The 27,949-nt window shown below is 34.0% G+C and overlaps 1 protein-coding gene across 1 annotated transcript in view; it reads left to right on the top strand.

Moving 5' to 3' along the window:
* Positions 1–15,562: 15,562 nt before the first annotated feature.
* LOC119599707 (dmX-like protein 2) overlaps positions 15,563–27,949 on the top strand; it is a 107,238-nt gene continuing 94,851 nt past the window's right edge. The window contains exons 1-2 of the mRNA XM_037949601.1: positions 15,563–15,782; positions 26,633–26,850. Coding sequence (XP_037805529.1) covers positions 15,696–15,782; positions 26,633–26,850 — 305 coding nt within the window. The 5' untranslated portion in view covers positions 15,563–15,695. The remainder of the gene's footprint in view (positions 15,783–26,632; positions 26,851–27,949) is intronic.

The raw sequence follows: 27,949 nt of genomic DNA, 5'->3' as shown, positions 1-27,949 counted from the left end.
TAAAAAGGCTTGATTGACATTGGGTGTTATTATTTTTCACAACAAACTCATTTGAAAACTAATTTATAACAATTAATATTCGTATGATATTAATTTATATTTTTTCTTTAAAAAATTTGAAATTTACAAAAATTCTCTATCAACAAACCGTAATTTTTATTTTTTTCATACTTTCTTGTGATATTAATTTATATTTTTTCTTTAAAAAATTTCAAATTTACAAAAATTCTCTATCAACAAACCGCCATTTTTATTTTTCTCATACTTTCTCGTTCCAAATTTTGTAAAGTACGCGAACGGAATCCAGTAACAAATTGTTACAAATTACTTAGAACGCAAACTGACATGTTAGTAGAAAATTTAACCCTCTATAACATATAATATACCACAGGCAACATACCGGTTATCTCTCTTAAATTTCTATATTAACATCGGGTTATATAAACTGTTGTATAATTCTATTTTTTCTCAAGTCCAAAAAAAAACTTTCTTCTTGTTTTAATTTGAGATGTGATTAGTTTTGAGATGTGATTAGTTAAATTTGTTTGTAGCTTGTGGGCTACGTTATGTTAAAAGGGAATAGTTTATCTTAAATACTCAAAAACACAAAAAAACGGCCAATGTAGCCTAATTTTTTGTTCCATAATGGATCGTCGACACTAAATTAACGATTAAACAAGTAAGAAAGTATAGTCGGGCGTGGCCGACCATATGATTCCCTACACCAGTTATGAATGTTAAATGTGATTTATTTTTCATAATAAAGCATTTATCTTCAATATTCCCTTGTTCCGATACATTTAAGCAATTTATGGATGAAAAACTAATTTTCTGAAAGAGGCTTTATATGGGGGCTAAAGGCAAATATGGACCAAGCCCGATAAAATTTTGTGAATATATTTATATTTACATAATATTTTATTGTGCTGAATTTCATCGTGATACTAGTGTTTATTAGTGAGTTATTGACCATCAAGTCATTTTCTGATGGGGACTTTGTATGGGGGCTAGGGTCAGATAAAGTCCGATAATTACGAAAATCGGTAGTATTATTAAGACGTATATAGAACTAAGTTTTGGCGATTTTTGTAGAGATACTTACTACAATATTTAACACAAGTAAGAAAGTATAGTCGGGCGTGACTGACCATATGATACCCTAGACCAGTTATGAATATTAAATGTGATTTATTTTTCATAATAAAGCATTTATCTTCTATTACCTTGTTCCGATACATTTAAGCAATTTATAGATGAAAGACTAATTTTCTGAAAGAGGCTGAATTTCATCGCGATATTTGTGTTTATAAGTTAATTTTGGACTTTCAAGTAATTTTCCGAAGGGGACTTTGTATGGTAGCTAGGGTCAAATGAGGACCGATCTCTATGAAATTTGGCAAGGTCATCAAGGTTTGTAGAAAACTTAGTTGTTCCACTTTTTATCAATATACAGGTATATTTAACATAATTATGAGCTCAGAAGCCCTTTTCGGGGGGGGGGGGGTTCTGTTGTATGGGGGCTAGGTGAAATAATGGACGATTTTAACCATTTTCAATAGGCTTCGTCCGAAAAAAGAGTGTGTGCCAAAATTTCATCCAATTATCTTGAAAATTGCGACCTGTACCTTGCGCACAAGGTTTACATGGACAGCCAGCTAGCCAGACGGACATAGCTTAATCGACTCAGAAAACGATTCTAAGCCGATTGGTATACTTTAAGGTGGGTATAGGACGAATATTTTTGTATGTTACAAACATCAGCACAAACCCAATATACCCTCCCCACTAAAGTGGTGTAGGGTATAATAACTTTAAAGCTTTTTTAATAAACGCATTATTTTACACAAGAAAAAGGCATTCAAACCTCATGCCTTTTTAAGCTTAATAAATCCACTTTCAAATAGATGAGAAATACTACTACGGAGGTGAGTACCTTGGCCTCCGTGGCGGACAATGCGTCAAGTGTACAGCATGCCATTAGCAAAAACATAGGGGTGAAATAGAAGGATGTACTCGGAGAGAGCTCTAAGCTACCTCAGCCTATAAATATAGGTGAGGGTTCCGACTCTGAATCCTCAGATGATAATAACAACACCATTATAGCAAATCCCAAAAAGGATGAAGTAGGGCAAATGGTGAAACAGGTGAGTGATAGCATAGCTAAACTACCTATTACTAAGAAAAGACTATCTGGAGCACAGAGGAGGAAGCTGAAAAAGATGCTTCAGGAAATCATAGTTAGTCAATCCAACGACACTCCAAAGGAAAAATCGGACTCTCTCCCAAGATCTGAGGCAAAGAGGATCAGGTCTCCCGAAGAGTTGACAACTGAGAATAAACCAAAGAAGAAAAAGAGCTCCCCGTCTTCTAATACACAGTCGAAGCCAAGCCATACTTCACTCAAAGGAACCTCAAGTCAGAATCCTGAGAGTAAGGGTGACAACGCCAAGATAGATATCCCGAAGACGACCACGTCGGCGAAATCAACCTCGAAGGCAAGGGTATCCCAAAAGAAACCCCGAGAAGCGAGGAAAGATAGGCTTGACAGTGGAAAAAGAAAAGAGCCGTCATCTTACGTCAAAGTTGCCAAAAGAAGACACCGGGACGATCTCTGTTATGCAGTTTACGATGCCGGTAATCCGACAGGCAAAATTCCAATAGACCAACAGAGTAAGGTAGAAGATCTGGTGAACAATAAGATAGTGGACCACGCAATCGCTTCAAAGGGCCAACAACCAATAGAGAGCGTGAGCTGCGAGTTCAGAATGGGAGTGATGCTGATGAGGTTGGCATCTCACCAATGTGTGAGCACCCTAAAGAACTTGGTGGAAAGTATCCCTCCTCCCTGGAACAGCGCTAAGCTGGGACTGGCAAAGAAGAGCGAGCTTCCTGTGCTCTTAAAGTCCACTGTCTACATAAAAGGATGGGTCAGTAAACTGGCTAATGAACGTATACTGGAAATTCTTGGTGGTCAAAATGCTGAGCTGGCCGTGGTAAAATGGGACGTCTTTTACAGGAAAGAAGAACCTGAGGGAACTTTATTTGTAATAGGTATCGACCAGAAATCTATGGCTAGTCTTGCCAAGAATAAAGATAGGGCTTACTTCGCATCTAAGCTCTCATATTCAAAATTGGGAAGGTGCCGATTGGAAGGGCTGTTACAACAAGCCTCGAAAAGGACACTAAAATACCTAAGACCACAGCATCAGTAGCAACTACTGATAATGTTAAAGAGTCAAATCCTAAATGCGAGGAAGATACCACTAACTCGCCAAAAGAAGGTGCAGCTGCCCTTTCCAAAGTTGGGGAGGTGCCGATTGAAAGGGATGTCAAAACCGGCCCCGATATGGATACTAAAACACCTAAGACGGTACCCAAAGCATCATTAGCAAGTACTGGTAATTTTGAGGATTCAAATCCTAAAAGCGAGGAGGAAATCACTCACTCGCCAGAAGACAGAACAGCAGTGCTGTCCAAAATTGGGAAAGTGTCGATTAAAAAGACTGCTCTTCCTATGCCTAATAAGGCCACCGCAGTGCCATCAATGGTACCCACTGCATCAATAGCCACTTCAGATTACCGGGAGGAGTCAAATCCAACGAGCGGGGATGTGATCACTAGCTCGCTGGAAGACAGTTTAATTGGATGACAATGATTGAGGTTATCCAAATAAACCTCCATCGGAGCGAGACAGCTACCAACGCTCTGATGGCTAAAATTAACACAGGTAAGATACATATAGCTTTAATCCAGGAACCTTGGACGATTCGCAACAAGGTTTCTGGATTAAATCACGTAAATTTCTAACTTTTCTACGCTGATACAGGGTCTCGACCGAGAACATGTATCTTATGTCACAAGAATTTATGTTTTGTCCTCTCAACAGGATTATCCACATCGGATGCAACGGTACTGAAGCAAGGTTGTGGCAATATATACCTTGCATCTGTTTACCTGCCTTTCGATTCTCCGACACTACCACCAACGTCGGAGCTGATGAAACTGGTCGAAGAGGCACAAAGGCAAAATAAGAAAATTGTAATAGGTTGTGATGCCAACTCCCACCATGTAGCTTGGGGTAGTACAAACACCAATCGCAGGGGACAAGCCCTTATGGATTTCCTTAATACTAAAGACTTGATCACATCGAACTTAGGTAATAAAGCTACCTTCGTCAATAGAATCAGAGAAGAAGTATTAGATATAACTATGTGTTCAGAAGAGCTTATAAACGAAATTCAGGATTGGAGAGTTTCGGACGAGCACTCCTTTTCTGACCATCGGTACATAAGATTCAAAATACTACGGCCGCCACCAGAGCCGATAAAGTTTCGGAATAAGTCTAAAAAGAACCGTTTATGTCAGGACACTTTTCAATGTCGAAATAAAGAAGACATAGACGCCAAAGTAGAAATGCTCACAAGTGCCTTGGTTGAATCGTTCGAGGACAGCTACCCTCTGCGAGACCGAAGATCTGCCCAGGAGAATCCCTGGGTAACCGGTGAGATCCAGAACCTTGGTAAGACTCTTCGCAAACTATTTAACCGGGCACGGCGTAAAAAGACCACAGTATACTGGGATGAGTATCGTAGTAAACTTGGTGAATATAAGAAAATTGTTCGTAAAGCCAAACGTGACTCCTGGAAACTTTTCTATGAACAGGTAGACAGCGTAAATGACGTATCGAAAATAAAAAAATTCCTATCCAAAACTCATGTCCAACCGGAATCTATGGTCGATGAGGCTGGAGGATATGGAGGAGACAATGAAACTCCAAATGGACTCTCATTTCCCACCCGGTATATCGAATAACATAGATGAACCGATATTATAAGAAGGGGAGGCTAACACGGAAATTGTAATTACATCTGATATGGGGGGCAATCAAGAGCTTCGCTCCCTATAAAGCTGCAGGGCCGGATGGCATTTTCCGGGCACTCTTACAGATGGAGGCGGGACTGGTTTCCGTATATCTGTCTCAGATATTCACTGCATGCTTGAAATTCACATATACCCCCATTAAATGGCAGGATGCAAGGGTAATATTTATACCTAAACCAGGGAAACCTAGCTATTCGACACCTAAGTCTTATCGACCGATAAGTCTTACGTCCTTCCTACTTAAAACTTTGGAACGGATAGTTGATAGTATGGTTAAAAGCAGTATACCCGACAAAGACCTAAAATTTAAGCAGCATGCTTATGTAAAGGGACGATCGGTGGAAACCGCTTTAAACGAAGTTGTCCACTACATAGGTTCATCCTTTGATAGCAAACTGTATACACTGGCGGTATGCATTGACATCGAAGGCGCCTTCAATAACGTGCACAATGATACTCTTATCCAATCCCTAGACCAGTTTTATGTTGAGCGGGTGCTCCGTAACTGGATCAACCACATGCTAAGGAACAGATGGATAAGCTGCGTGATGTACGATATAACTATCAGGAAAAAGGTATTTCGCGGTATACCACAAGGTGGCATTTTGTCACCTTTACTCTGGGTTACCACGATTAATAGCCTCCTAAGAACCCTAACTGAGAAAGGACTTAGACCTGTCTGCTATGCAGACGATGTCGTAATACTTTTAAAGGGAAAGGATCCAAATTACTTGTGTAGAAGAGCTGAGGAGGCTCTGAATACGGCCTTGAGCTGGGCTCAACCGAAAGGCCTAAATGTTAACCCGGCAAAAACGGAAATCTGTCTTTTCACAAGAAAGACAAAAATGTCTACGTATACTGAACCTTGCATCCTGGGCAAGAAGATACCAGTGACAGACAAAGTTAAGTACTTAGGTGTAATCCTCGATCGGAAATTAAAATGGAGATACCACATAGAGGATAGGATCAACAAGGCACATCGGTACTGGGCGATATGTAGGAGAACTATAGGCATGAAATGGGGTCTTACTACTATGACAAATTGGCTTTATAAAAGTGTAATTAGACCAATTCTAGCTTATGCTTCAATAATCTGGTGGACTGCTTTAGACAAAAAGTGCAATATCAAACTACTACAGGGAGTTCAGCGTACATGCTGCTTGGGTATAAGTGGTGCCATGTGTACTACTTCAACCAAGGCTCTGGAAACGTTGCTAGATATTCCACCTATTGAAACATATTTAAGATATGAGGCAGCGGTTACAGCCGAACGGCTCTTTACTTTAGGCGAACTGGCCAAAAACCGGTTATAGGACACGTCATCAATGTATACTGGACACATTGGAAGGTTATACACAATCATCGGACGTGCCTGATCGTATACCAGACACAGAATATGTCGGAAACTTTGAAACGCTGATCCCAGATAGAATGTCTTGGTCAAGCGGAACATTAGAGCAAATACCATTAGGAATCCGTTGTTACACGGATGGCTCTAAATTGGGGGACAAAGTGGGGCTGGGTTTCTATATTGAAGACCCAGAAACAGAAATATACCACCGTGTACCAAATCATAACACAAGCTTCCAGGCAGAAGTACGAGCAATAACAGAATGCGTAAATTGGATTAGAATAAATATGGCACCCACAGCGCTTAATATATTTACCGACAGCCAGAAGGCAATTAGGGCGATATCAGGCGATAGAACTAAATCTATGACCGTATTGGATTGTAAGAAAGCTTTAACTGAATACTCTCCCAGAGGTAAGGTTCACATCATATGGGTACCAGCCCACTCGGGAGTAGTCGGTAACGAAAGGGCGAATGTAATAGCTTTAAAGGGAAGGGAGCTCGATGCAGTTAACCTGACAAACGCAAAACAAAAGCTGAACTAACTATGAACTATGGGTGAGAGAATCCCATAAGGCCTCTTGGAATAATGAAACGGTGGTTAGAACCACGAAGATCCTATGGGGTGATCCTGATGAGAGCAAGACGAAAAATCTCCTCAAAATGAGCAAGTCTGAAGTTAGTATGATGGTACGTATTCTGAGTGGACACACAGGACTACGAGCAAATCTATGCAAACTTGGACGAGCGGATTCAGACGAATGTAGAGCATGTGGAGAGGACAGTGAAACTCTGGAGCACTTTCTTTGCCACTGCCAGGCATTCGTCGAAGTTAGATCCAAGTATCTTGGAAGTGATGTTATTCCGGAAATAACATTCCTGACTAACACTGATTGGAAGATTCTGAGGAATTACGTTCAGGAAACTGAGTTTCTGAACACTGAAAAATAATTCTTTCAGTTTTTTTTTTCATGATAAGACGCGCACAACAGGCCCGATGGTGGCCTAGGTGTATTTCTTCGGATTTGATGTAGTATACATCCTCCTATCGACCTACCTACCTACCTAAATAGATGAGAATTATCCTTAAATAGCGATTCTATACTGTATTTGTCATTTTTGATCATATTTGAACCTATAAAATTAAGTAAAATAAAAAAAGTACAAAAAAGTACATTTGCGTACTTCTTTAGGGGTTATGCAGTTAAAAGTACAATTACTAAAAAAAGTACGCGTACTTCCCGACACTTTCCGCATGAAATTCGGTATCAAATTTCATAATTGTTCACGTATTTTTAAGTCAGCAATGATCGTTATAATTTTTGTAAAAAGATTTTAACTCGTATAAAACATATGTGTGTCGAATTTCATCGCTTTTCTCATATTTTTAAGCCCGTAATGAGCTTCAAAGTCATTTTCTGAAGGGAAGCTAATATGGAGGTCAACCCTATGCAGATTCTCATAAAAGTCAGTAGAGAGGTTCTGGCTCGTAAGAAACTTACTTATGTCGAATTTCATCTCTATACTCATAATTTTGAGCCAGTAATGAGCGTTAAATTAATTATTTGAAGGGGATCTTATAGTGGGGTAAGGTCAATTATGGAACGATAAACGTAAAATTTGGTTAAGAGATTTTGGTTCGCAAGGAACTTACTTGGGTCGAATTTCATCGCTTTACTCGTATTTTTAATCCAGTGATTTTCGGTAAAAGTAATTTTCTGATGGGGACTAGAGTAGAGTAAATTATGGACCGATCCACAATAAATTTGGTAGAGAGGTTTTGGATCATAAGGGACTTATGTCAAATTTCATCACTATACTCGTATTTTTAAGCCAGTAATGAGCGTTAAAGTCATTTTCTGAAGGGGACCTTATATGGGTCAATTATAAACCTATCCATATATCGAATTTCATCGCTATATTCGTATTTTTAAGCCAGTTATAAGCGTTATAGTCACTATATGAAGGAGACTTTATATGGGGGGTAGGGTCAATTATGGACCGATTCTCATAAAATTTGTAGATTTTGGATCATATGAAACTTATTTGTGTTGAATTTCATCTAAAGCTATAAAGCTATTCTTCGGAGGTCCACTTGTATGGAGGCTATCCGAAAACGTGAACCGATATTGCCCATTTTCAATACCAAAACCTTACCTATAAAGAATATTTGTGTAAAATTTCAATCCTCTAGCTCATTCCATTCGGACTCTATCGCGCTTTCAACAGACAGACGGACGGACAGACATGGCTAGATCGTCTTAGAATTTAATAAGGACCCATTAAAGGCCTGCACAAGTCAACAATAAAACAACAATTTGTTACAAAATATCGTGTGCGCCATTATAAGCACACGACATTTTTTATCTTATTGTTGACTTGTGTAGGCCTTAATTATTTTATTATTATATTATTTATATTCATTAAAGTTTTATTAAAATAAAACTTGTGAATAAGTGTAAAAACTTGCGAAAGATGAAGAATAAGATTAAACTATCCTAGGGTATACCGCAATATTTAAAATCTATATCCTCTCTTTTAATTACAAAAGTTTCACTACTTAAATTACTTTCTGAATTTACTTACTGAAACGGTTTTCAGTCTTCCCGAAAATGTTGTATACAAAATTCGGATTCTGATAAATTTACTACACCAACTTCTTAAATTGGTTATTAATGCTGAAACTTTCTTATCAATAATGCTAAAACAAAAAATGATGGTACTTACTGGTCAATACTCACGGATTCTTTTAAATCATAAATACCTGGATATAGTAAAAACTGCCTAAGTTCAGGGACTTCCAAACTTCTAGGTGTACGGTAAAATGCTGATGGAACATATTGACCTATCAAATCTATATTCACATCAAAACTTCCAACATTCCTCTTATTAACTGAAAGTTTAAGCAATTTCTTAATGACCACTAAATCTACTGAATGTATACAGTTTAATGGAAATTGAGATCTTATTTCAAAACCTTTTTTTTTTTCTTAAATACTTATTTACCCCTAAACTCTCTTGTATGGTAAAATAGGATTACATCTGAATTGAAAAGTGTTGTCTGTCTTGGAAGGCCGATTTCTTTCTAAAAACACGCCTTTCTCTCCTTATATTACATTTAGAACAACCATTTTTGTTATTGTAGGACACTACGTCTTTTTTCAATCTTAAAAATCTGCTTAAATTGGGCAACAAAACTCTATTGAAATTCTTCAAAAGTTTAAGACCATCAATGCCTACATATATCAAAACTTCAACCTTTTCATCTAAATAGCAAAATGAGTCTGAAACAAAATATTTCTGAAAACCTAAGTATAAAATAATCTCCATTTTGAATTGTTGGAATATGAATATTTTCCCTACTTGTACTAAAAAGAGTTTTGGCCGATAATGACAAATCTTAAACTGTAAAAATGTAAAGAATCATCCAGCAGTCTGAGAAATGTTATTCTAAACTGTTTACTATTTTATATCTTAAGCGCATACATATATGCAGTTTGCAATTTTTATGCCGTTAAAAAAACAAAATTTAGAAATTTTGCTAGAGTTCTAAAATTTGGTATGGACAACTTTGACATCCATATGAATACATGGGAATAAAATAAAAAACATCTTAAATTGATATGTCTGAGGAAAAATAACAGCTAGAGTTCTTATTTTTAGTATTAACATAAAACTTGAATTCAAGTCGAACATTACAATGTTTTTACAGTATAATTCAATAACTTCATAACTTGACGAACAAATAAAAATATGAATTTAGTGCTTTTTGGATATTCGTACTTTTGTATTAAACATTGTTTTTGGTTTATTAACTTATACATATGAATACATAATAACGGGCTCCCAATACGATGTTGCAACTTTTTGGAAGAGAATTTTTATTTCGTTAATGGGGAGGAAAAAAGTACCAAAAGGGGTAAAAACGGGAAATTTGATTTTATTCAAGAAACACTAAATATCCTAATGGGGTGTTATTTGGAACACCGATACCAAGTGATATTTTTTGGTACTTTTTCATTCTCCAACTGGTACTTTTTATACCCACCATCAAAAAAGATGGGGGGTATATTGATTTTGTCATTCCGTTTGTAGCACATCGAAATATTGCTCATAGACCCATAAAAGTATGTATATTCCGGGTCCTTATTAAATTCTAAGACGATCTAGCCATGTCCGTCCGTCCGTCCGTCTGTCCGTCTGTCTGTTGAAATCACGATAGGGACCACACGAGAGGATCTAGACAGTTGAAATTTTGCATAAATATTCTCTATTGTTAAGGTTTGTTTGGTATTGAAAATGGGCAATATCGGTCCACTTTTTCGGATAGCCCCCATACAAGTGGACCTCCAAAAAACAGCTTTAACGGGCATAACTGTTTTATAAGTAGGAGTATAGTGATGAAATTCGACATAAAGAAGTTTAATGTGAGCCAAAATCTTTCTACCAAAGTTTTTGAGGATCGGCCTATAAATGACCCTACCCCCCATATAAGGTCCCCTTATGAAAATGACTTTAACAATCATTACTGGTCCCAAAATGCAAGTATAGCGATGAAATTTGGTACAAGTATGTTTCCTACGAACCAAAATCTCTCTACCAATTTTTTTTAGGATCAGCCCATAAATGACCCTACCCCCTATATAAGGTCCCCTTTAGAAAATGACTTTAACACTCATTACTAGCCTAAAAATTCGAGTATAGCGATGAAATTCAGTATAAGTAAGTTTCTTACGAACCAAAACCTTTTAACCAATTTTTTTTAGGATCGGCCCATAAATGACCCTACCTCCTATATAAGGTCCCCTCCTGAAAATGACTTAAACACTCATTACTGGCCCTAAAATGCAAGTATAGCGATGAAATTCGACATAAATACGTTTCATGTGAGCCAAAATTTTTCTACCAAATTTTTTGAGGATCGGTCCATAATTGACCCTACCCCCCATATAAGGTCCCATTTAGAAAATTACTTTAACACTCATTACTGGTCCAAAAATACGAGTATAGCGATGAAATTCGGTATAAGTAAGTTTCTTACGAACCAAAATCGCTCTACGAATTTTTTTAAGATCGGCCCATAAATGACCCTATCCCCCATATAAGGTCCCCTTCTGAAAATGACTTTAACGATCATTACTGGCTAAAAAATATGAATATAGCAATAAAATTTTACACAATTAAGTTCTTCGCGAGCCAAAATCTTTTTAATAACTTTTATGTGGATAGGTCCATAATTGGCCCTACTCTCCCTATTGGGTCCACTTCAGGAAATAGCTTAAACGCTCATTACTGTCTTAAAAATACGAGTAAAGCGATGAAATGCTACACACGTAAGTTTCTTACGAGCCAAAACCTCTGTACCAATTTGTTTGCATCGGCCCATAAATGAGCCTTCCCCCATATAAGGTCCCCCTCTGCAAATAACTACATGTTCATTATTGGCTTAAAAATATGAATGTGACGAAAATTGACGCACATAAGTTTAATGCGTGCCAATATCTCTCCACCAAATTTAGGGAGGATCGGTCCATAATTTAATTTTCAGAAAATTACTTAAACGATCATTACTGGCTTAAAAATATGAGTTATGAAATACGGTTATGAAATTCGCTCCGAATTTCATGTGGAATGTGTTGGTAATACACAAAAGGTTCCCTTCAGGAAAGAGTCTTGGTTAATAACTACGAGTGTTCCTTATTTAAAATATACATAATCTATGTACAAAATTTTATGAGTATCGGTTCATAATTGACGCTCACGGTTTAAGAATTGAAATAAAATATTTGTTTTTTTTTAATTAATATTTTGGTAGTTCAAAAGAGCTCTGGCCATAATTGACTTAAGCTATATTCCAAATATCACGCTGATGTTTATAGGGGAGCATTCCTTTTACAGCATACGGTTAGATAGTGGGTATATGAGATTCGGCACAGCCGAATATAGCACTCTTACTTGTTTAATTAATATTTTGGTAGTTCAAAAGAGCTCTGGCCATAATTGACTTAAGCTATATTCCAAATATCACGCTGATGTTTATAGGGGAGCATTCCTTTTACAGCATACGGTTTGATGGTGGGTATATGAGATTCGGCACAGCCGAATATAGCACTCTTACTTGTTAAGTTTTCTATGATATTGAGATCGAAACATGAAATTAATAATTAAGGGACTTTTCGGAACTTTTTCGTTCTACAAAGGTACTTTTTGAGTTTTCTATAAAATTTAACCTAGAAACATGAAATTAAGCAAGTAGAGTCCGGAGTAAATGAGAATCTATAAAATTGGTACTTTATCGTACTTCGACTGGTACTTTTTTTAACTTAGAACTTAGAAACATGTAATTAAGCACTTGAGAATCTATAAAAGTGGACTTTTTGGTACTTTTTCGTTCTTCAAAAGGAACTTTTTGAATTTTCTATAATATTAAACCTAGAAACTTGAAAGCATGTAGAGCCCTGAAAAAGTGAGAACCTGCAAAAGGGGACTTTTTGTTTCTTCAAAAGGTACATTTTAAGTTTTTGTATAATAATGAACCTAGAAACGTGAAATTAAGCATGTAGAGCCCTGATTAAGTGAGGTCCTATAAAAGGGGAATTTTTTGTACTTTTTCATTCTTCAAAAGGTACTTTTTGAGTTTTCTATTAAATTGAACATAGAAACATGAAATTATCCACGTAGAGCCCGGAGTAAATGAGAATCTATAAAATGGCACTTTTTGGTACTTTTTCGTTATTTGACTGGTACTTTTTGAGCTTGCTACAAAATTTGAACCTCGAAACATGAAATTAAGCACTTAGAGCCTGAAGTAAATGAGAATCTATAAAAGGGGAACTTTATCGTACTTCGACTGATACTTTTTGAGTTTTCCATAAAATTAAACCTAGAAACATACAAATAAATATGTAGAGCCCGGAGTAAATTATAATCTATAAAAAGGGACTTTTTAGTACTTTTTCGTTCTTCGACTGGTACTTTTTGAATTTTTTATAATATTGAACATAGAAACATGAAATTAAGAATGTACAGCCCGGATTAAGTGATAACATATAAAAGGGGACTTTTTGGTACTTTTTCGTTCTTCGACTGGTACTTTTTGAATTTTTTATAATATTGAACCTAGAAACATGAAATTAGGAATGTACAGCCCGGATTAAGTGATAACATATAAAAGGGGACTTTTTGGTACTTCTTCGTTCTTCAAAAGGAATTTTTTGAATTTTCTATAATATTGAACCTATAGACATGAAATTAAACCTGTAGGGCATGGAGTAAGTGAGAACATATAAAACGGGACTTTTTGAAACTTTTGCGTTCTTCAACTGGTACTATTTGAATTTTCTATTATAATGAACCTAAAAACATAAAACTAAGCAATCAGGGACTTGAGTGAATGAAAATTTAAACTGGAGTATTTCTGGTAATTTTTCGTTCTTACCATCGTACCATAATAAAACAATTTTTATTGGAACGAAAATATGTAATGTAAATATGTATATGAAATCTTCTTCAGAAAATGACTTAAACGCAAATAAATGGCTTTCAAATGTCGATGTCGACGAAAAAACATTTTTAGGAACCGAAACCTACATTTATGGAAAATAAAATTATGAGGATCGGTCCGCCAATAAAACCCTCTTACAGAAAATCAGTTTCTAGCTAATACATCATACCAAAAGTTATCATTATGATAGAATTATGGTAGAATTAAAAAAATACTTTAAATCAGTGTTGCTCAAACACATACTATCATAGACTACCATAGTTTTATTTGTGTTGGTAAAGCAGCAGAGAACAGAATTCAATTCAAAATAAAAGTATACTAATAAAATGACTATAAACTACAAAGCATATGCTAACTGTCAAATATTTATTATGGATTTTGACAGCCAGCGTAATAAGAAGAATTAAACCTATAGTGTATGTGTATCAACTTAGCGTCAGCAGAATTTTCTTACCCTATCACGCGTGCTATGTAATGGCAATCTTGCGCTCCTCTGCTTTAAATTATAGAGAACTTTGTCCATAATTGATCCAATTCCACATTTAAGTCCCTAATCCGAAAATCACGGTGACGTTCTTATTAATCTAATGATCAAAGTCAATATATATATGTATATGACCACTTCCGAAATTCGTTTTTTTTACGACATATGATTTGCCGAATATAACTCTTACTTCTTACTTATTATAATCATAAAGAAATTACCTCTAAAATAGGAATAGTCTGCCCTTAGAGTTGCGAGTTTTCATACGCTCTAATAATGTTTTCAAAGTGAAACTTTTGGAATATTTTTCAATCTCTTTGTGATCCCTTTAAATGATGTTGTTCTGGAAGAAATTTAACATCCATGTAAACATTTTGGGTAATAAATTGGGTGACTACCAATGAGGGGAGCGGAACCTCCCATATGAATTAAATACAAAAATTCGTTTATCTGGGAAACTAATAGAACTAAATTCTTCAAATTTTGCACGAAGAATTTTAATATTTATCTGAACATTTTGGAGAAAAAAGGGCGGACTTTCATCTGGGGGGCTTGGAGCTCCCATATGAATTAAATAGAAAAATTCGTATATCTGAGAAACTATTAGAGCAAGAATCTTCAAATTGTACTGAAGAACATTTAGAGAATAACGGGCGGACTTTCAATGGGGGGCTTGGCACTTCCCATATGAATTAAATACAAAATTTTGTATATCTGGGAACTATTAGATTATTCAAATTTTTTATAGATTAAATTAAAATCTTAATTAACGTTCGGAATAATTGGCAAAATTGCAATAATTTGCGCGGAATCTCCCATATGTAACAAATTGTATATCTGGAAAACCATTGTAGTTAGAATCATCAAAATCGTTAAGTGGGTTTCTTATTTATATTGCTTTTGAGGTAGCATGGCACACTGGGTATAGCTAGTAAATAAACAAATAAAATATCTTTGTTTTTACGTTATTGATCATTTTCTTAATGCAAAATTTTTTAGAAACTGATTTTCTGCAAGATGTTTTATATGGAAGATAGGCTTAAATATAGGCAGATCCTCGTAAAACTTGGAGAAAGGATTTGTTTTTAATTTTTAAGAATTTTTTATTCATCCCTGCATAATTTCTCACACAACTTTTGAGCTTGCTCTGTTTTGTTGTTATAAACAATATATTTGCATCCAAAATCCCATTTTCTGATGTCTCGGATTCCGTTTTTATTTAAAATCGTTGAAAATTTAAAAACTAAATGTAGTTGAAAACTTAGCCGGCTTACAGTCGATTTTAAGCCGCCGCCGACATATTTAGTGTCAGTCGCCGCCGCCGTTAATATTTGTCGGCGCAGGGCTCTGGTACTCAGTACTGAAAAGATTACTATTATTGTCAAAACTTATTGAATGTGAAAAAACATTTAGTGAAAAAAAAAAATATAAAATAAATATTTACAAAGTGATATTGGTTAAAATATGAGACAGTAATGAACTGCCATCAAATATTAAGTGGGGCCTGCAATGCAGGAGATCGATGTTTTGCAATTGGTTCAGTTGAAGGAATTCCATTCACTGTAAGAACATGAAAGTTATTTGTTTAACGTTTTATGCAATATGTAAATTAGATAAATTAATATGTATCATTATGTCTAATTGTTTTTCAATTACTCGTAAATATATTTTGAGACGTAAAAATAATATCTAAAAAATACGTACATGTGTACTATATACTTAAATATTTGTGCAATATATTTTGCTCATTCCAAGTGTTTTTGTGTCAACATTTACCTGTAAATATATATTTTTTACAGTCGAAAATCATAAAAATAGTAATGCTAATCATAACGTACATATGTATGTACAATTTGTACAATAACAAAGTCATATGTATATAATAAATTAATTGAAAATTTGTCGTTTAATAGATTATTATGAAATTAGATTTATTTTCTGGTTTTTTATTGATTATCTTCATACATCAGAATGTATGTGGATACATATACAATGTATTTAATTTTTTCTGAACAATAAAAGAAATGTAAAGAAATTTTTTTAGGTCCAATTTAAGAATATCATGTTTGTAATAAACAAATGATTTTTAATTAGGAACATTATATTTTAATTTATTTAATTGTACCTCTAACATGACCTTTCTACCGAGGGGGAAAAAAGCAAACTTTTCAGACATACAAAAATATATAAATTGGCATTTTAGTATATTTTATATTTTTTGTTTGTATTTTACGCCACTTAATATATTCTTATTTTATTTTATCCGTGATTTTCTATAAATTTACATTTTATCGATTTTCCAATCTACTCTATACATATGTATGTATGTAGGTACAATAACTTTATTAACCCAATAAGTATTTGAAGTACGGCAGGACTAATATTTATACATACAGTATGAAAGTTTTATAAGGCTTTGATGAACACTTTCATTGTTTTGTGCAAGACTGATGCAATCGCTTCACTTGCGAAAAGGATTAAGTCCCATTTTATTATAATGTTTATATACATACATATTTACTTGGTACGTAGTTACATATGTACATACATATATATGTATACGTATGTAATATTTATGTAATATTTGTGTTGATAACTTTAAGCTATGAGCCAAATTAAGCAAAAGACTAAAAACTGAGCTATAGTCTTAATAGGAAGCAGATAACCAGGGCAAGGATTTGTATGCAAATGAATAATTGTAGTAACTCAAAATAACTTTTAACTAGTTTTTCTTTTCGAATCAAAGAATTTGCAACAAAATGGCATCGATTTGTTGTTGCATATTTTTAATATTTTGTTATAAATGCATAAATTTCATGTTTTGCTTTAAATTGCATACACATACATATGTACATATTTTGCGTATTTTTTAATTTTTCTACCACAAATTGTATTTTTTTGTAGATATTGCGTATTTTTACAATAAAAAATTCATTAATTTTTTTTTCTTAATTTTTGTAAACAGTAAATTAATAGCTATCTAAACTGCTTTGAGTTTGGTCACTTGACATGAAATTGCTCATATGTACATTAGAGTGCTCCAAAAAAACGAAGTTCCGAATTTTGCCGTCCCCCTCTCTAGAATTGTTCTTTGGGTTGTAAAACTATGATATACAAAAAATTAGGCTGATAGGATAACGTTAACAGGTGCCGCAACGGCTCTGAAGTTTTCAAGTGAATTTACAAGGGGAAAATATAGATTTTTTCAGTTTTTGCTCAAATTTGACCATTTAGTATTAAATTTTGAACTTTATTGTAAAGGAATCGTGATGTGCACAGAGTAAGCATTTTGGAAAGATAAAAAAAACACAAAAATTGCTTGAAAACTTTAAAAGTTATTGCAAATTCCCCAGGCCATTAACGTGTCCCACAGCACATGAATTCGAAATGTGACAAAAAAATTTACTTTTTTTGGAATATATTCTAACAAAAACATTTTGTTACTTAAAATATATATATATAGTTACTCGAATATTACTTTTTGCCCTTATAAGATAACGCAATCTTCTTCTAAGCTATGATCAAAAAAGTTTCATTTTTTCAACGGCCGTTTCAAATCTCCAATTTCAGTTTTTTTGAATCTTTGTTAAATAAATTCTAAAATTTTTAGGAGATCTCATGGGGATTTATGGTCAATAGATAAGGCTATTAAACAATAAAAAAAAATATATATCAATATTTCTTACAGTTTAGCTATACCTGCGAACTCGGCGGATTTCGGGAAAATCGCATTTTTTGTAACATTTTAGAGAATACGTATGAATTTTTTACTGATGCATATTTTAAATAAATTATTATCAGAGTATTATAGTCTAGATAATACAAAATACATATATATTCGAAGTTTTATTAAAATCTGACATTCCCATAAACTGTAGAGTATAAAGGTCAAATTTTGCAATATTTGAGAAACAAACTGAAAAAATCGATATTTTCCCCTAGTAAATGCATTTGAAAACTTCAGAGCCGTTGCGGCACCTGTTAACGTTATCCAACGGCCTGTCAGACAATTTTTTTACATGGGCACACTGCAGTATAATTTTTTACACATTTCAAAATTTCAAAATATGTTTAAAATATAATTTTCAGTAAATTATTAGATTGTACGGAATACTGAAACACATTTTAAGTAATCAGTAAAATACTGCATTTTTTTTGCAGTAACCAGTAAATTTATTGCAATTTTTTGCAGTAATCAGTAAAATTGACTGAATACTGAAAATTTTTTTCAGTAACCAGTAAAAACTTAATGCATTCATGAATACTGAATTTTTTTTCAGTAATCAGTAAAACTTTACTGAATACTGAAAATTTTTTTCAGTAAACAGTAAAAACTTATTTTTACTGCAATTTTACTGGTACTGCAAAGTGCCTATCTATGGTACATACATATGTATGTAGTATATTATTTAAATGCGTTTCTTAGGCTTTATAATTATTGCCATTCTCGATATCATGATTCGGTTAAATTGGTATTAGAGTACATATAGCGGTACCTTTATTATCAATAACCTATATATTTGCTGTCAAAAACTTAAGTTCTAAATATCTATAAAAATTTACTTAAATACGATAAACGCCAAATTAGTGATAACACCGTCCAACAGCATTTTTCATACATGAACCAAACCATGTACATACGAAAGCACATAATTTATGTGGTATAACTGCGTACTCTGTTTTTCATTTTCTGATCGTTCGTCCTTTTTAAAGGACTTTAAAGTTGGAGGTACATAGAATTTTAAAAAATTTTTATAAAATTATAACAATATGGATATCAAACGAAAGAGGACAATTCTAATATTTATATCTTAGGTTGGGTTTACACAGGTAGCCAATTTCGGCTTTACTTGGGTCCATGTTGATCCCTTTGTAAAAATACCTGTAAGAAGAAGAAAAGAGAAGAGAGGGAGAGATAGAGGAGAGTGAAAGAACAGAGACAGTTGCAAAGAGAAGGAGATGATGAGAAATGAGAAAGCCAGGGCAGCTGCCGTGGATGAGTAGTGTGAGTAATAGGATTCACACCCATTTTGACAAATTAATGAACTCTAGAAGACGTTCTAATTGAATGTTTGACAATTCGGTTAGATCACCAAAATAGGTCGATCCAAGCGTCTGAAAACGGGCCTCCGCCAAAGCAGGACAATCGCAGAGAAGAAGTAATAGTCTCTTCTTCATCCTCGTTTTGACAACTCCTACAGTAATCGTTGAACGGGAGACCAATGCGTCCGGCATGGTTCCCAAATTTACAGTGGCCAGTGATTATCGATATCAGCCTACTTAACTGCGGTCTTTGGAGACCAAGAAGATATTTAGACCTTTGAGGATCCATTTGTGGCCACAGTACTCTACATGTTGAGCACGTGTGTTCACGCGACCATTTGTCGCGAGCGATGCAGAGGCATTTTTCACTGATTTGTCTCTTAACTGCAAGTAGTGATATACCGCAGAACTGATCTATATCCATTCTGCTAAGCATAGTGCCAGCTCTTGCCAATGTGTCAGCAATACCATTGCCATACGAATTCCCATGTCCCTTTACCCAAATTAGGGTGATGTTCGAATGTCTCGCCATCTCATTGAGAGACGTCCGGCATTCATGGACAATTTTGGATGTGGAGAACACACCAGTTAGGGATTTAATAGCAGCTTGACTATCAGTATAAATTCAGATATCCCTATTAGATATCCGATAGTACCTTAGCCAATTTACCGCCCTCCTTATCGCCGATATTTCAGCCTGAAGGATACTACATTCATCATTAAGTCGGAAGGAGATTTTCGTTCCAAATTCCTCAATGAAAATGCCACCACCAACTCCTTTCGTCGTCTTGGATCCGTCTGTATACACTCGGAAGCAATTATTTGGCGGAAGGAGAGATTCCTCAGACTCCGAAGAGATATGATATTGGAACTTTCTCACTAGAGACGGTACTGGAATACAATAATCAACAATGTACTGATTATCCGGTATAAGATCTATGATCCTAGCATGGCCTATGGAGCATTGTTTCCACTTGCCAGTTACACTCAATCTGGCCGCAGTTGACATAGCCAATTTCCTTGCAAGGAGATCGACCGAGAGCCAGTTGAGCATAGTGAACAGCGCCTTCGAAGGAGTTGTTCTGAGAGCGCCTGTGATAAGAAGCGCAGTTGATCTCATTACTTTTTCCAGTTGTTGTCTGAGTGAAGCCTTTTCAAGCGCCTGCCACCAGACAACAACCCCATATAGCATAATAGGTTTAATAACTGCCTCAAAGAGCCAGTGAACATTCATTGGATTTACGCCCCAGCATGTTCCTATGGCCTTCCTACAAACATATAGTGCCGTAATGGCTTTAGATGCCCTAGAGAGTACGTTTGTACTCCAAGATAATTTCTTATCTAGGATAACGCCCAGATATTTAGCGCTGTCCGAGAGTTTTAATACTTCGCCGTTAAGGCAAGGAAGAGGAAATAAAGGAATCTTGTATTTGCTAGAGAATAGCACAAGTTTCGTTTTACTAGGATTTACACTAAGACCACATTCGACACTCCACGAGCTAATGATCTTTAGTGCTTGTTCTAGCCTTTGGGATATGGTTTCAAGGTGATCGCCTGATACCGCAACCGCGACATCATCAGCATAGGCGACTGTTTTATAGCCAAGAGAGTCTAGTTTTACCAGAATATCATTTATGGCCATGTTCCATAAGAGTGGAGTACCTCTTAAAGCTTTTCTAGAGATTACTGTATCTCCTAAGGAAGATTCAATGATCCTATTTGAGAGAAGATTCTCGACAAATCCCACAACGGACCTACCAAACCCAGCCCGAGATAGAGATTGGCAGATAGATGCAGGATTGACGTTATTAAAAGCGCCTTCTATATCAAGAAAGGCAACCAGTGAATAATTTCCATACCCCATGGATTTTTCAATATGACCAACGAGAGTATGAAGAGCCGTCTCAACAGATTTGCCCTTCGTATATGCATGTTGAGAGGCAGAGAGAAAGGATTTATCTATCGAGGTCCTAATGTGGATATCGATTATCCTTTCCAATATTTTCAGCATAAATGATGCCAGACATATTGGTCTGTAATCTTTGTGTGAAGTTTTACCCCCCCTTGGGAATAAAAATCACATTACACTTGGTCCATTGAGTAGGAATGTATGACCAAGAGAGACAGGCTGTGTATAAGTTCCGCAGCCAAGGAACTACAAGATCTATATTGTGTTGAAGATCTGCAGGAATAATACCATCAGGGCCGGGTTTTTGGCCAGAATACAGGCTCTAATATTTTTAATATTACCTGCAGGATTTGAAAACAGAAGTTTGTAACCTCTGAGAGATAGTCCAAGGATTTTGCCGTGGTGGGTCCACGGTTCTTGGACCAAGATGAGCTCCTCCCCTCTCTCAGCCATCCGGAGGAGCAAAGCAGCTGATGCTGCTTTGGAGTGGTGAAGGTTAATCTGGGTTACCTTCACCATCTCCAAGACCAGGATCGTACACGACAGTGACGTCGACGTCCTCAGGATCGGAATCCTGCGAACTGTCTCCATCCTCCGCTAACTTCAGATTGCCAAGAAGCTCACCCATTATACCTGTGGTAGACTGGGAGTCTTCTTGGTTCTCAGAACCAGCGGGATCGTCGGCCTTTCCATTTTCCTCCTTGGGCGGAGCCTCCAGCTTAGTACCAGAGGCGGCGGCGCTGCGTTTGGCGTCACTGCGATAAATGCGAAGGGAGATACTATCAAAACCATAGTAAACTTTACCTCCGCATTCACGCAATGGCGCCAACGTTTCCTTATTAAGGACAACAGTCGCCTTTCTGACATTTCCCATCGGGGCGGAAACCTTCACCACCTTCCAATCATGGGTAGGTAGATGAGGATTTCCGCTTTGTAGGAACGCCAGAATTTCCGCCGGGTCATGTGGCTCAGTTGGGATGGTGGCAATTGATCTCGGTCTGCGAGGAATTTCGCTTACCGGGATCACGTCCAACCTTGCACCTGGCCACACTTCCCCAAGGGACTGAATAGCTAGCTTGAGCAGAAGCGCAGAGCGCTCATTTGAACAAGCTAGCAGCTTAATGTGACCTTGGTACCAACCAGCATCATCGTTTATATCTTGCATTTCGTTTTATTTTTTAAGAATAAAAAGAAATAAAAAATATCCGTATAAAAGTTTATCCTTTATTATCCTTGAAATTTTATAATAATTTTTCCCAAAAAATATATTTATAAATAAGATATTAGAATGGAGTATATCTCTTTCAAATTTGGTGTTCATATCTCTATTTGTTTTACTTTTATTATTTTTTTTTTAATTATCCCAGATAATAAATTAAAAAATTTTTCACATCAGAAAACTTCAGTGTTTTTTAGCTAAAATAATATGAATAAAAATATGAAATTTGACAATGTGAAACGGAGTGTCATTTTCTCTACGATATAATTAAAAAATAATAATAATGTGGAAAACCTTGTAGGATATGAAAGTATAAAAACCACTAAGGATATTATTTTAGTTTTTATCATGTCATATTAAAAATACTTTATGTGGAAGAATATTGATATTTACCACTTTTAATTGATATCCATTAAATTGTTCTAAATCATATAAGTAGAAGTTTATAGTTTTTATTAAAAAATACAAAAATTAGGTATATCAAGGACCTCATCCCTCCTCACCATGAATAAAAAAGGCTGGAATAACTTTATTGCTAATTCTTGGGCAATCATTAGTCCGAAGATTACAGATTAGGTCGAATTATTTGGCATAATCGGTGGAAAAATACATTTTTTGAGACATTTATTTTTTAAACTTAGGAGATGGACGTTTTGTCAAGCCGAAAAGAGTCATATTGTCAATGGACATATCTTCCACTTTTAAAAGTGTCATTATGTCCATAGTCTTTGTGACACTATTAAAACATAAATGTATTTATTGCAAGGAAAGAATTGCTCTTAACTTTACTGTATGTTGTTTTTTGGATTCATTTAAAAAAGTCTCCAGAATTGGATGCCTTCGGCCGGGCGCAGGGGTTTTAAACTTCGGCTATATCTATCAAGCCTTTTCATAATAAATGGACTATATGTAATCTCTGGACTTTATGCCGCTTTTCCCATGGATATTGAGACTCTTATCAAAGTGTAATAACCTCCATGGACACTATGAAACTGTTTGGTTTGCCATAACGTCCATGGACATTATGACAAGCCACCATAAAATAAAGTTGTTTTTAACTTTCAAGTGATATTCTATGGTAAATATACAAATAATTTCCAACAAACATATTTGTTAATTTAAGTAAATGTGTATAACTTAACTTTAAAAATTTTTTTACAAGAAACTGATAGAGATAAAAGCATGAAATTTTTCAGTCATAACTCCATAATATTCAATTTAACATATATTTTTTTCAAAAAAATTGACTAGAAAAAATAAGGATATTAAAGGATTAAAATTTTAAAGGACATTTTTTTCTGTTTTTTATTCTGACATTTTAAAATTATTTCATTCGTAAGAATACTGTTATTCTCCTCTTTTATTCGATACCCATATTGACCTACTAGACCAAACCAAATTTTAGCTAAATATAATTATACTTACTCTTCCTTTCAAACTTTGTCTTTTTAAAGGAAGAAACGATCAGAAAATAAAAAACCAAAAATGTAGTACAACTATATTAAGTATGTAGTTTCCAACGTATATGGTCTTGTTCATGTGTGTAACAATTTTTCCCAATTTGTTGTACGGTGTAACAAATAAATTTCACAAGGAAATATTTTTGGTGCATTTTTTCCACATGTATAGTGCTATTCCCATTTTATAGTGCATGCTATAAGTGCATATTTTTAATTTTTTAGTGCATGAGAATTCTTGCCTTGCAAATAACACATATTAGACAGAAATTATTATTATTATAATTATTATTATAATTATTATTATAATTATAATTATAATTATTATTATTATTATTATTATTATTATTATTATTATTATTATTATTATTATTATTATTATTATTATTATTATTATTATTATTATTATTATTATTATTATTATTATTATTATTATTATTATTATTATTATTATTATTATTATTATTATTATATTATTATTATTATTATTATTATTATTATTATTATTATTATTATTATTATTGTTATTATTATTATTATTAAGATTGTAAACTTATTTTAGGGTATAGCCAAAAAAAATGTAAATATTTCGGACCGGAAGAAATTCTACTTTATTCCATATGTTAAATGAAACCTGTTTCGAATATTACAGTTCAGATAAAGGAAACTGTCCAAAGTTTTACTTAAATCGGACAACGATAATCCAACGTGAAGGTCAAATGTCATATATTGCAATATTTCGAAATTTTCATGAAACCATAGCATAATATTTCATTTTCAAACAATAATAATGAATTTTAAATTATAAATAAATTTCGAATCACTTGAAAAAAAAATAATGTAATTTTACAAACTTTTTCTATTTAAATAATTTCTTTCTACTAAAGAACGGTTGTTTTTTTCCAATTACACATGCCAGCGATGTAAAAAACCTTTGCAAATAATTTTCTCTAATCCCAGTGTTATTTCGCGTGCTGATTCCAAAATGGAAATAAAAAAGTCTTATCACCCACCAATTTCCTACATTTTCATTTTGTGTCCCAAATATAAAATTCTGTAGTATTACAGAAGTTGCGATTAGTGGACATCAGATCAAATCACAGGTTATATGCAGGAAACGAATATAATTAGCAAGTGTCACTTTGGATTTAGACATGGTTACAGTACAACTACTCTTCTGACATCTTTAACTGATGCTATTAGACATGCTTTCAATAACCGTGAATGGTCGGTATTAGTATCATTAGATTTATCAAAAGCTTTTGATACTTTTGACCATAATCAAAATTAATTTTCATTTCCTTCAACAGCTTGTAAACTTGTACATATTCATTCTTATCGGAACAGGGCCTAATACGTGGACTGTAATAAAAATTTTAGCAATATTAAAAATATTATAGGTGGAGTTTCACAGGGTTCCATTCTTAGTCCCATCCTGTTCATGGTACTTTTTTTTAAAATTTTATCAAAATCTTTACTGTTCCAGAGTCACAATTTTTAATTTATGCTGATGATGTTTATTTTGTTAAAAATATGATAAGTATGTATTAAGAACTTCGTTTGTTAAGTATGACATCACCAGCAAAAAGTTCAAGAAGAAGGGATATTTTACATGATTTCTTTAGCAAAAAATTGTGGAAAAAGATGTAGTATTTTCATCGCAACTAGTAACCTGAAATGCTTCAAATTCGGATGAAAACCCAATGAATTTTACATTAGCCTGTCATTGGAGAGATGTTATTCATTTTGACAACTTTGAACTATATCTAATATTATTTGTAGAAACTGCAAAAATCCGACATTTGGATGTCAAAAATGAACCATATCCTTTCAATTACACGCCTGTATAAATTTCATTGGTTGTTTACAAAAATTTAAGGTACTTCGAATATGTTATTTGTAGTGACTTTTCTACATCTCCCTAGCAAAAAATAATTGATGTCATACTTTACAAACGACATATTAATCACATCTAAAAATGCGATATTTGTACTGCCGGCCAAATACGAATCAGTTTTAAAATATTATCAAGTGATTAGTTCATAACCCGTTAGGATAGTGTACTTTCATTTCCCGTAATAATTTCTTTCGAAAGCTGTTAAGAATTTTTTTGATCTGAAAATAAATTATAGTGAATAAAAAATATATCGAATGTATTTTTTGCCTTGTTTAATGTATTAATCATTTTTAGAAAATGTAAATTTTGCAGGCGAAAACGAATAGGTTTTAAAGAAAATAAATTTTCTCGTAAGCCGGAAACAAACCGTTTGTTTTTTTTTTTTCTTTGAGCACTGTATCTGAGACACGTTAATGTTCTGGCGATTATATTTATTATTTTTAGTTTGAAAGGGTTGTATGGAAACCCAAAGATCCATTGTGATTTCTTTTAATAAAGAACAATGAAAAAATAAATAGAAGACAGAAGAATAATAGATAGAATAAAAGAGTTAAAATTTCCCCAAAATTATTAAAGAAAGTGGCATTGTCCGTTACCTGAATAACCAAGATAAATCCTGATGAAATCCAGAATGTCACCAAAGTTACACCCTGCTACATCTCCAAGTTCATCGTGGAATTTTTTAACTAGCCATTTCAGTATCAGACTCTGTATTCTAGGACAGTTGCACAAAAGTCCTTATACTCTAACTTACGTCTCAAAAATATATTTTAGAGGGAAGACGATTGAAGTTCGAAAAAAATTTTTTGAGCACTCTAGTACTATTAGGATTTTCATATTTTTCTACATAAATATAAATAATGTATGTACAATTTATTTATTTTCAGGCATATGCAGCTGGTTGCAACATTGTAATATTAGCAAGTACTTTTGAACGTGTACAGATAATACCTGGTGCTCGTCATGGATATGTAAAAATTTCAGCACTAGATTGCAGCACTGACACTGGAAAAATTGCAGCTGCTTACGAAAATAAGGTTTATATATTTGAACCTACTCCAGTATTACAAACAGATAAACACTATACACACTTCTTGGATTACAGGTATCTTCTTTTAAATTGTTTTGTATTTAGAATTTATACCCCATACTACTTTAGTGGTGATACATATATCTGCCTTTGAGTATGCTAATCGGCCTAGAATCATTTTCTGAGTCGACGTGTAAAATCGATTTTGATTATAATTTAATTAAATTTGGCAATTTCAAAATGGTTAATAATTTTTCCTAGTTCCCATACAACTGAAGACCCCGAATGTCTTTTGAGATCATAATTATGTTTAATATAATCAACAAAAAGCGGCACAGCTAAGTTTTATGCCATTCTTGATGACCAGAAGTGGCTGTCAGTCACCGCCAGTATTGTCAATTTAGTACTTTTAGTGCTAGATCTTGCACTTTATTTGATGTATTTAAGTTAAATTTTAAAAGGGTCAGCACCTATGGTAAATGCCACTAAGCTAAAATCTTATATAAAATATGCAGGAACGAAAGAAATACAAAAACAGTTTTTGCTGTTTTCAATATATTTGTAAGAAAGAAAAAGTTTTTCGCCAAAGAATAAACAAGAAGTGAAACGCTGTCATTTTTTTACAACAATAACATTACGCTCTTCTCACAGACGAGTGCTGTGTAAATCCAACACATATGTAAAAATTTTTTTCTCTCTCCAAACTTCGAAACTTTTTCGCGAAAATTTGAGGATAATAGCACTTTGAAATGTTTTTTATCACTTAACATTCTATTTTATAATTTTTTTGCACAATTTAAACACATTTAATAGCCCGAAAATAATATATTTTTTACAAACGAAAAAAAATATTTTTTATTTTTTGACATTGAATTTTTGTTGGTTGAAATTAAAACTAAAAAAAAACAATGTTGTAAATTTTCGTATGGTAAACGAAAAAGATATTTCAAATAAATAATTTATTTTTTCAATATTACAGATTAAAAAACAAATAGACGTGTTTATAAAATGTTTGTAGATAAAATATGTGGAAAATATCTTAAGAAACCTTTCAAAGTATAAATTGAAATGTAATATTTTTTTTCAATATTTTTCAATACGATTTTTTGCAACTATGTTGACTTGAGAATTCTACTAATACATTCTTAGAGTTAGGTACCGGATGACAGTAGAC

The sequence above is a fragment of the Lucilia sericata genome, unplaced genomic scaffold (assembly GCF_015586225.1).
Source record: "Lucilia sericata isolate MDLA Ls3-8-SP2 unplaced genomic scaffold, ASM1558622v1 Contig000085F_arrow, whole genome shotgun sequence".
Classification (NCBI taxonomy): Eukaryota; Metazoa; Arthropoda; class Insecta; order Diptera; family Calliphoridae; genus Lucilia; species Lucilia sericata.
The sequence above is the reverse complement of the archived record's forward strand: the minus strand, read 5'-3'. Positions and strand labels throughout refer to the sequence as shown.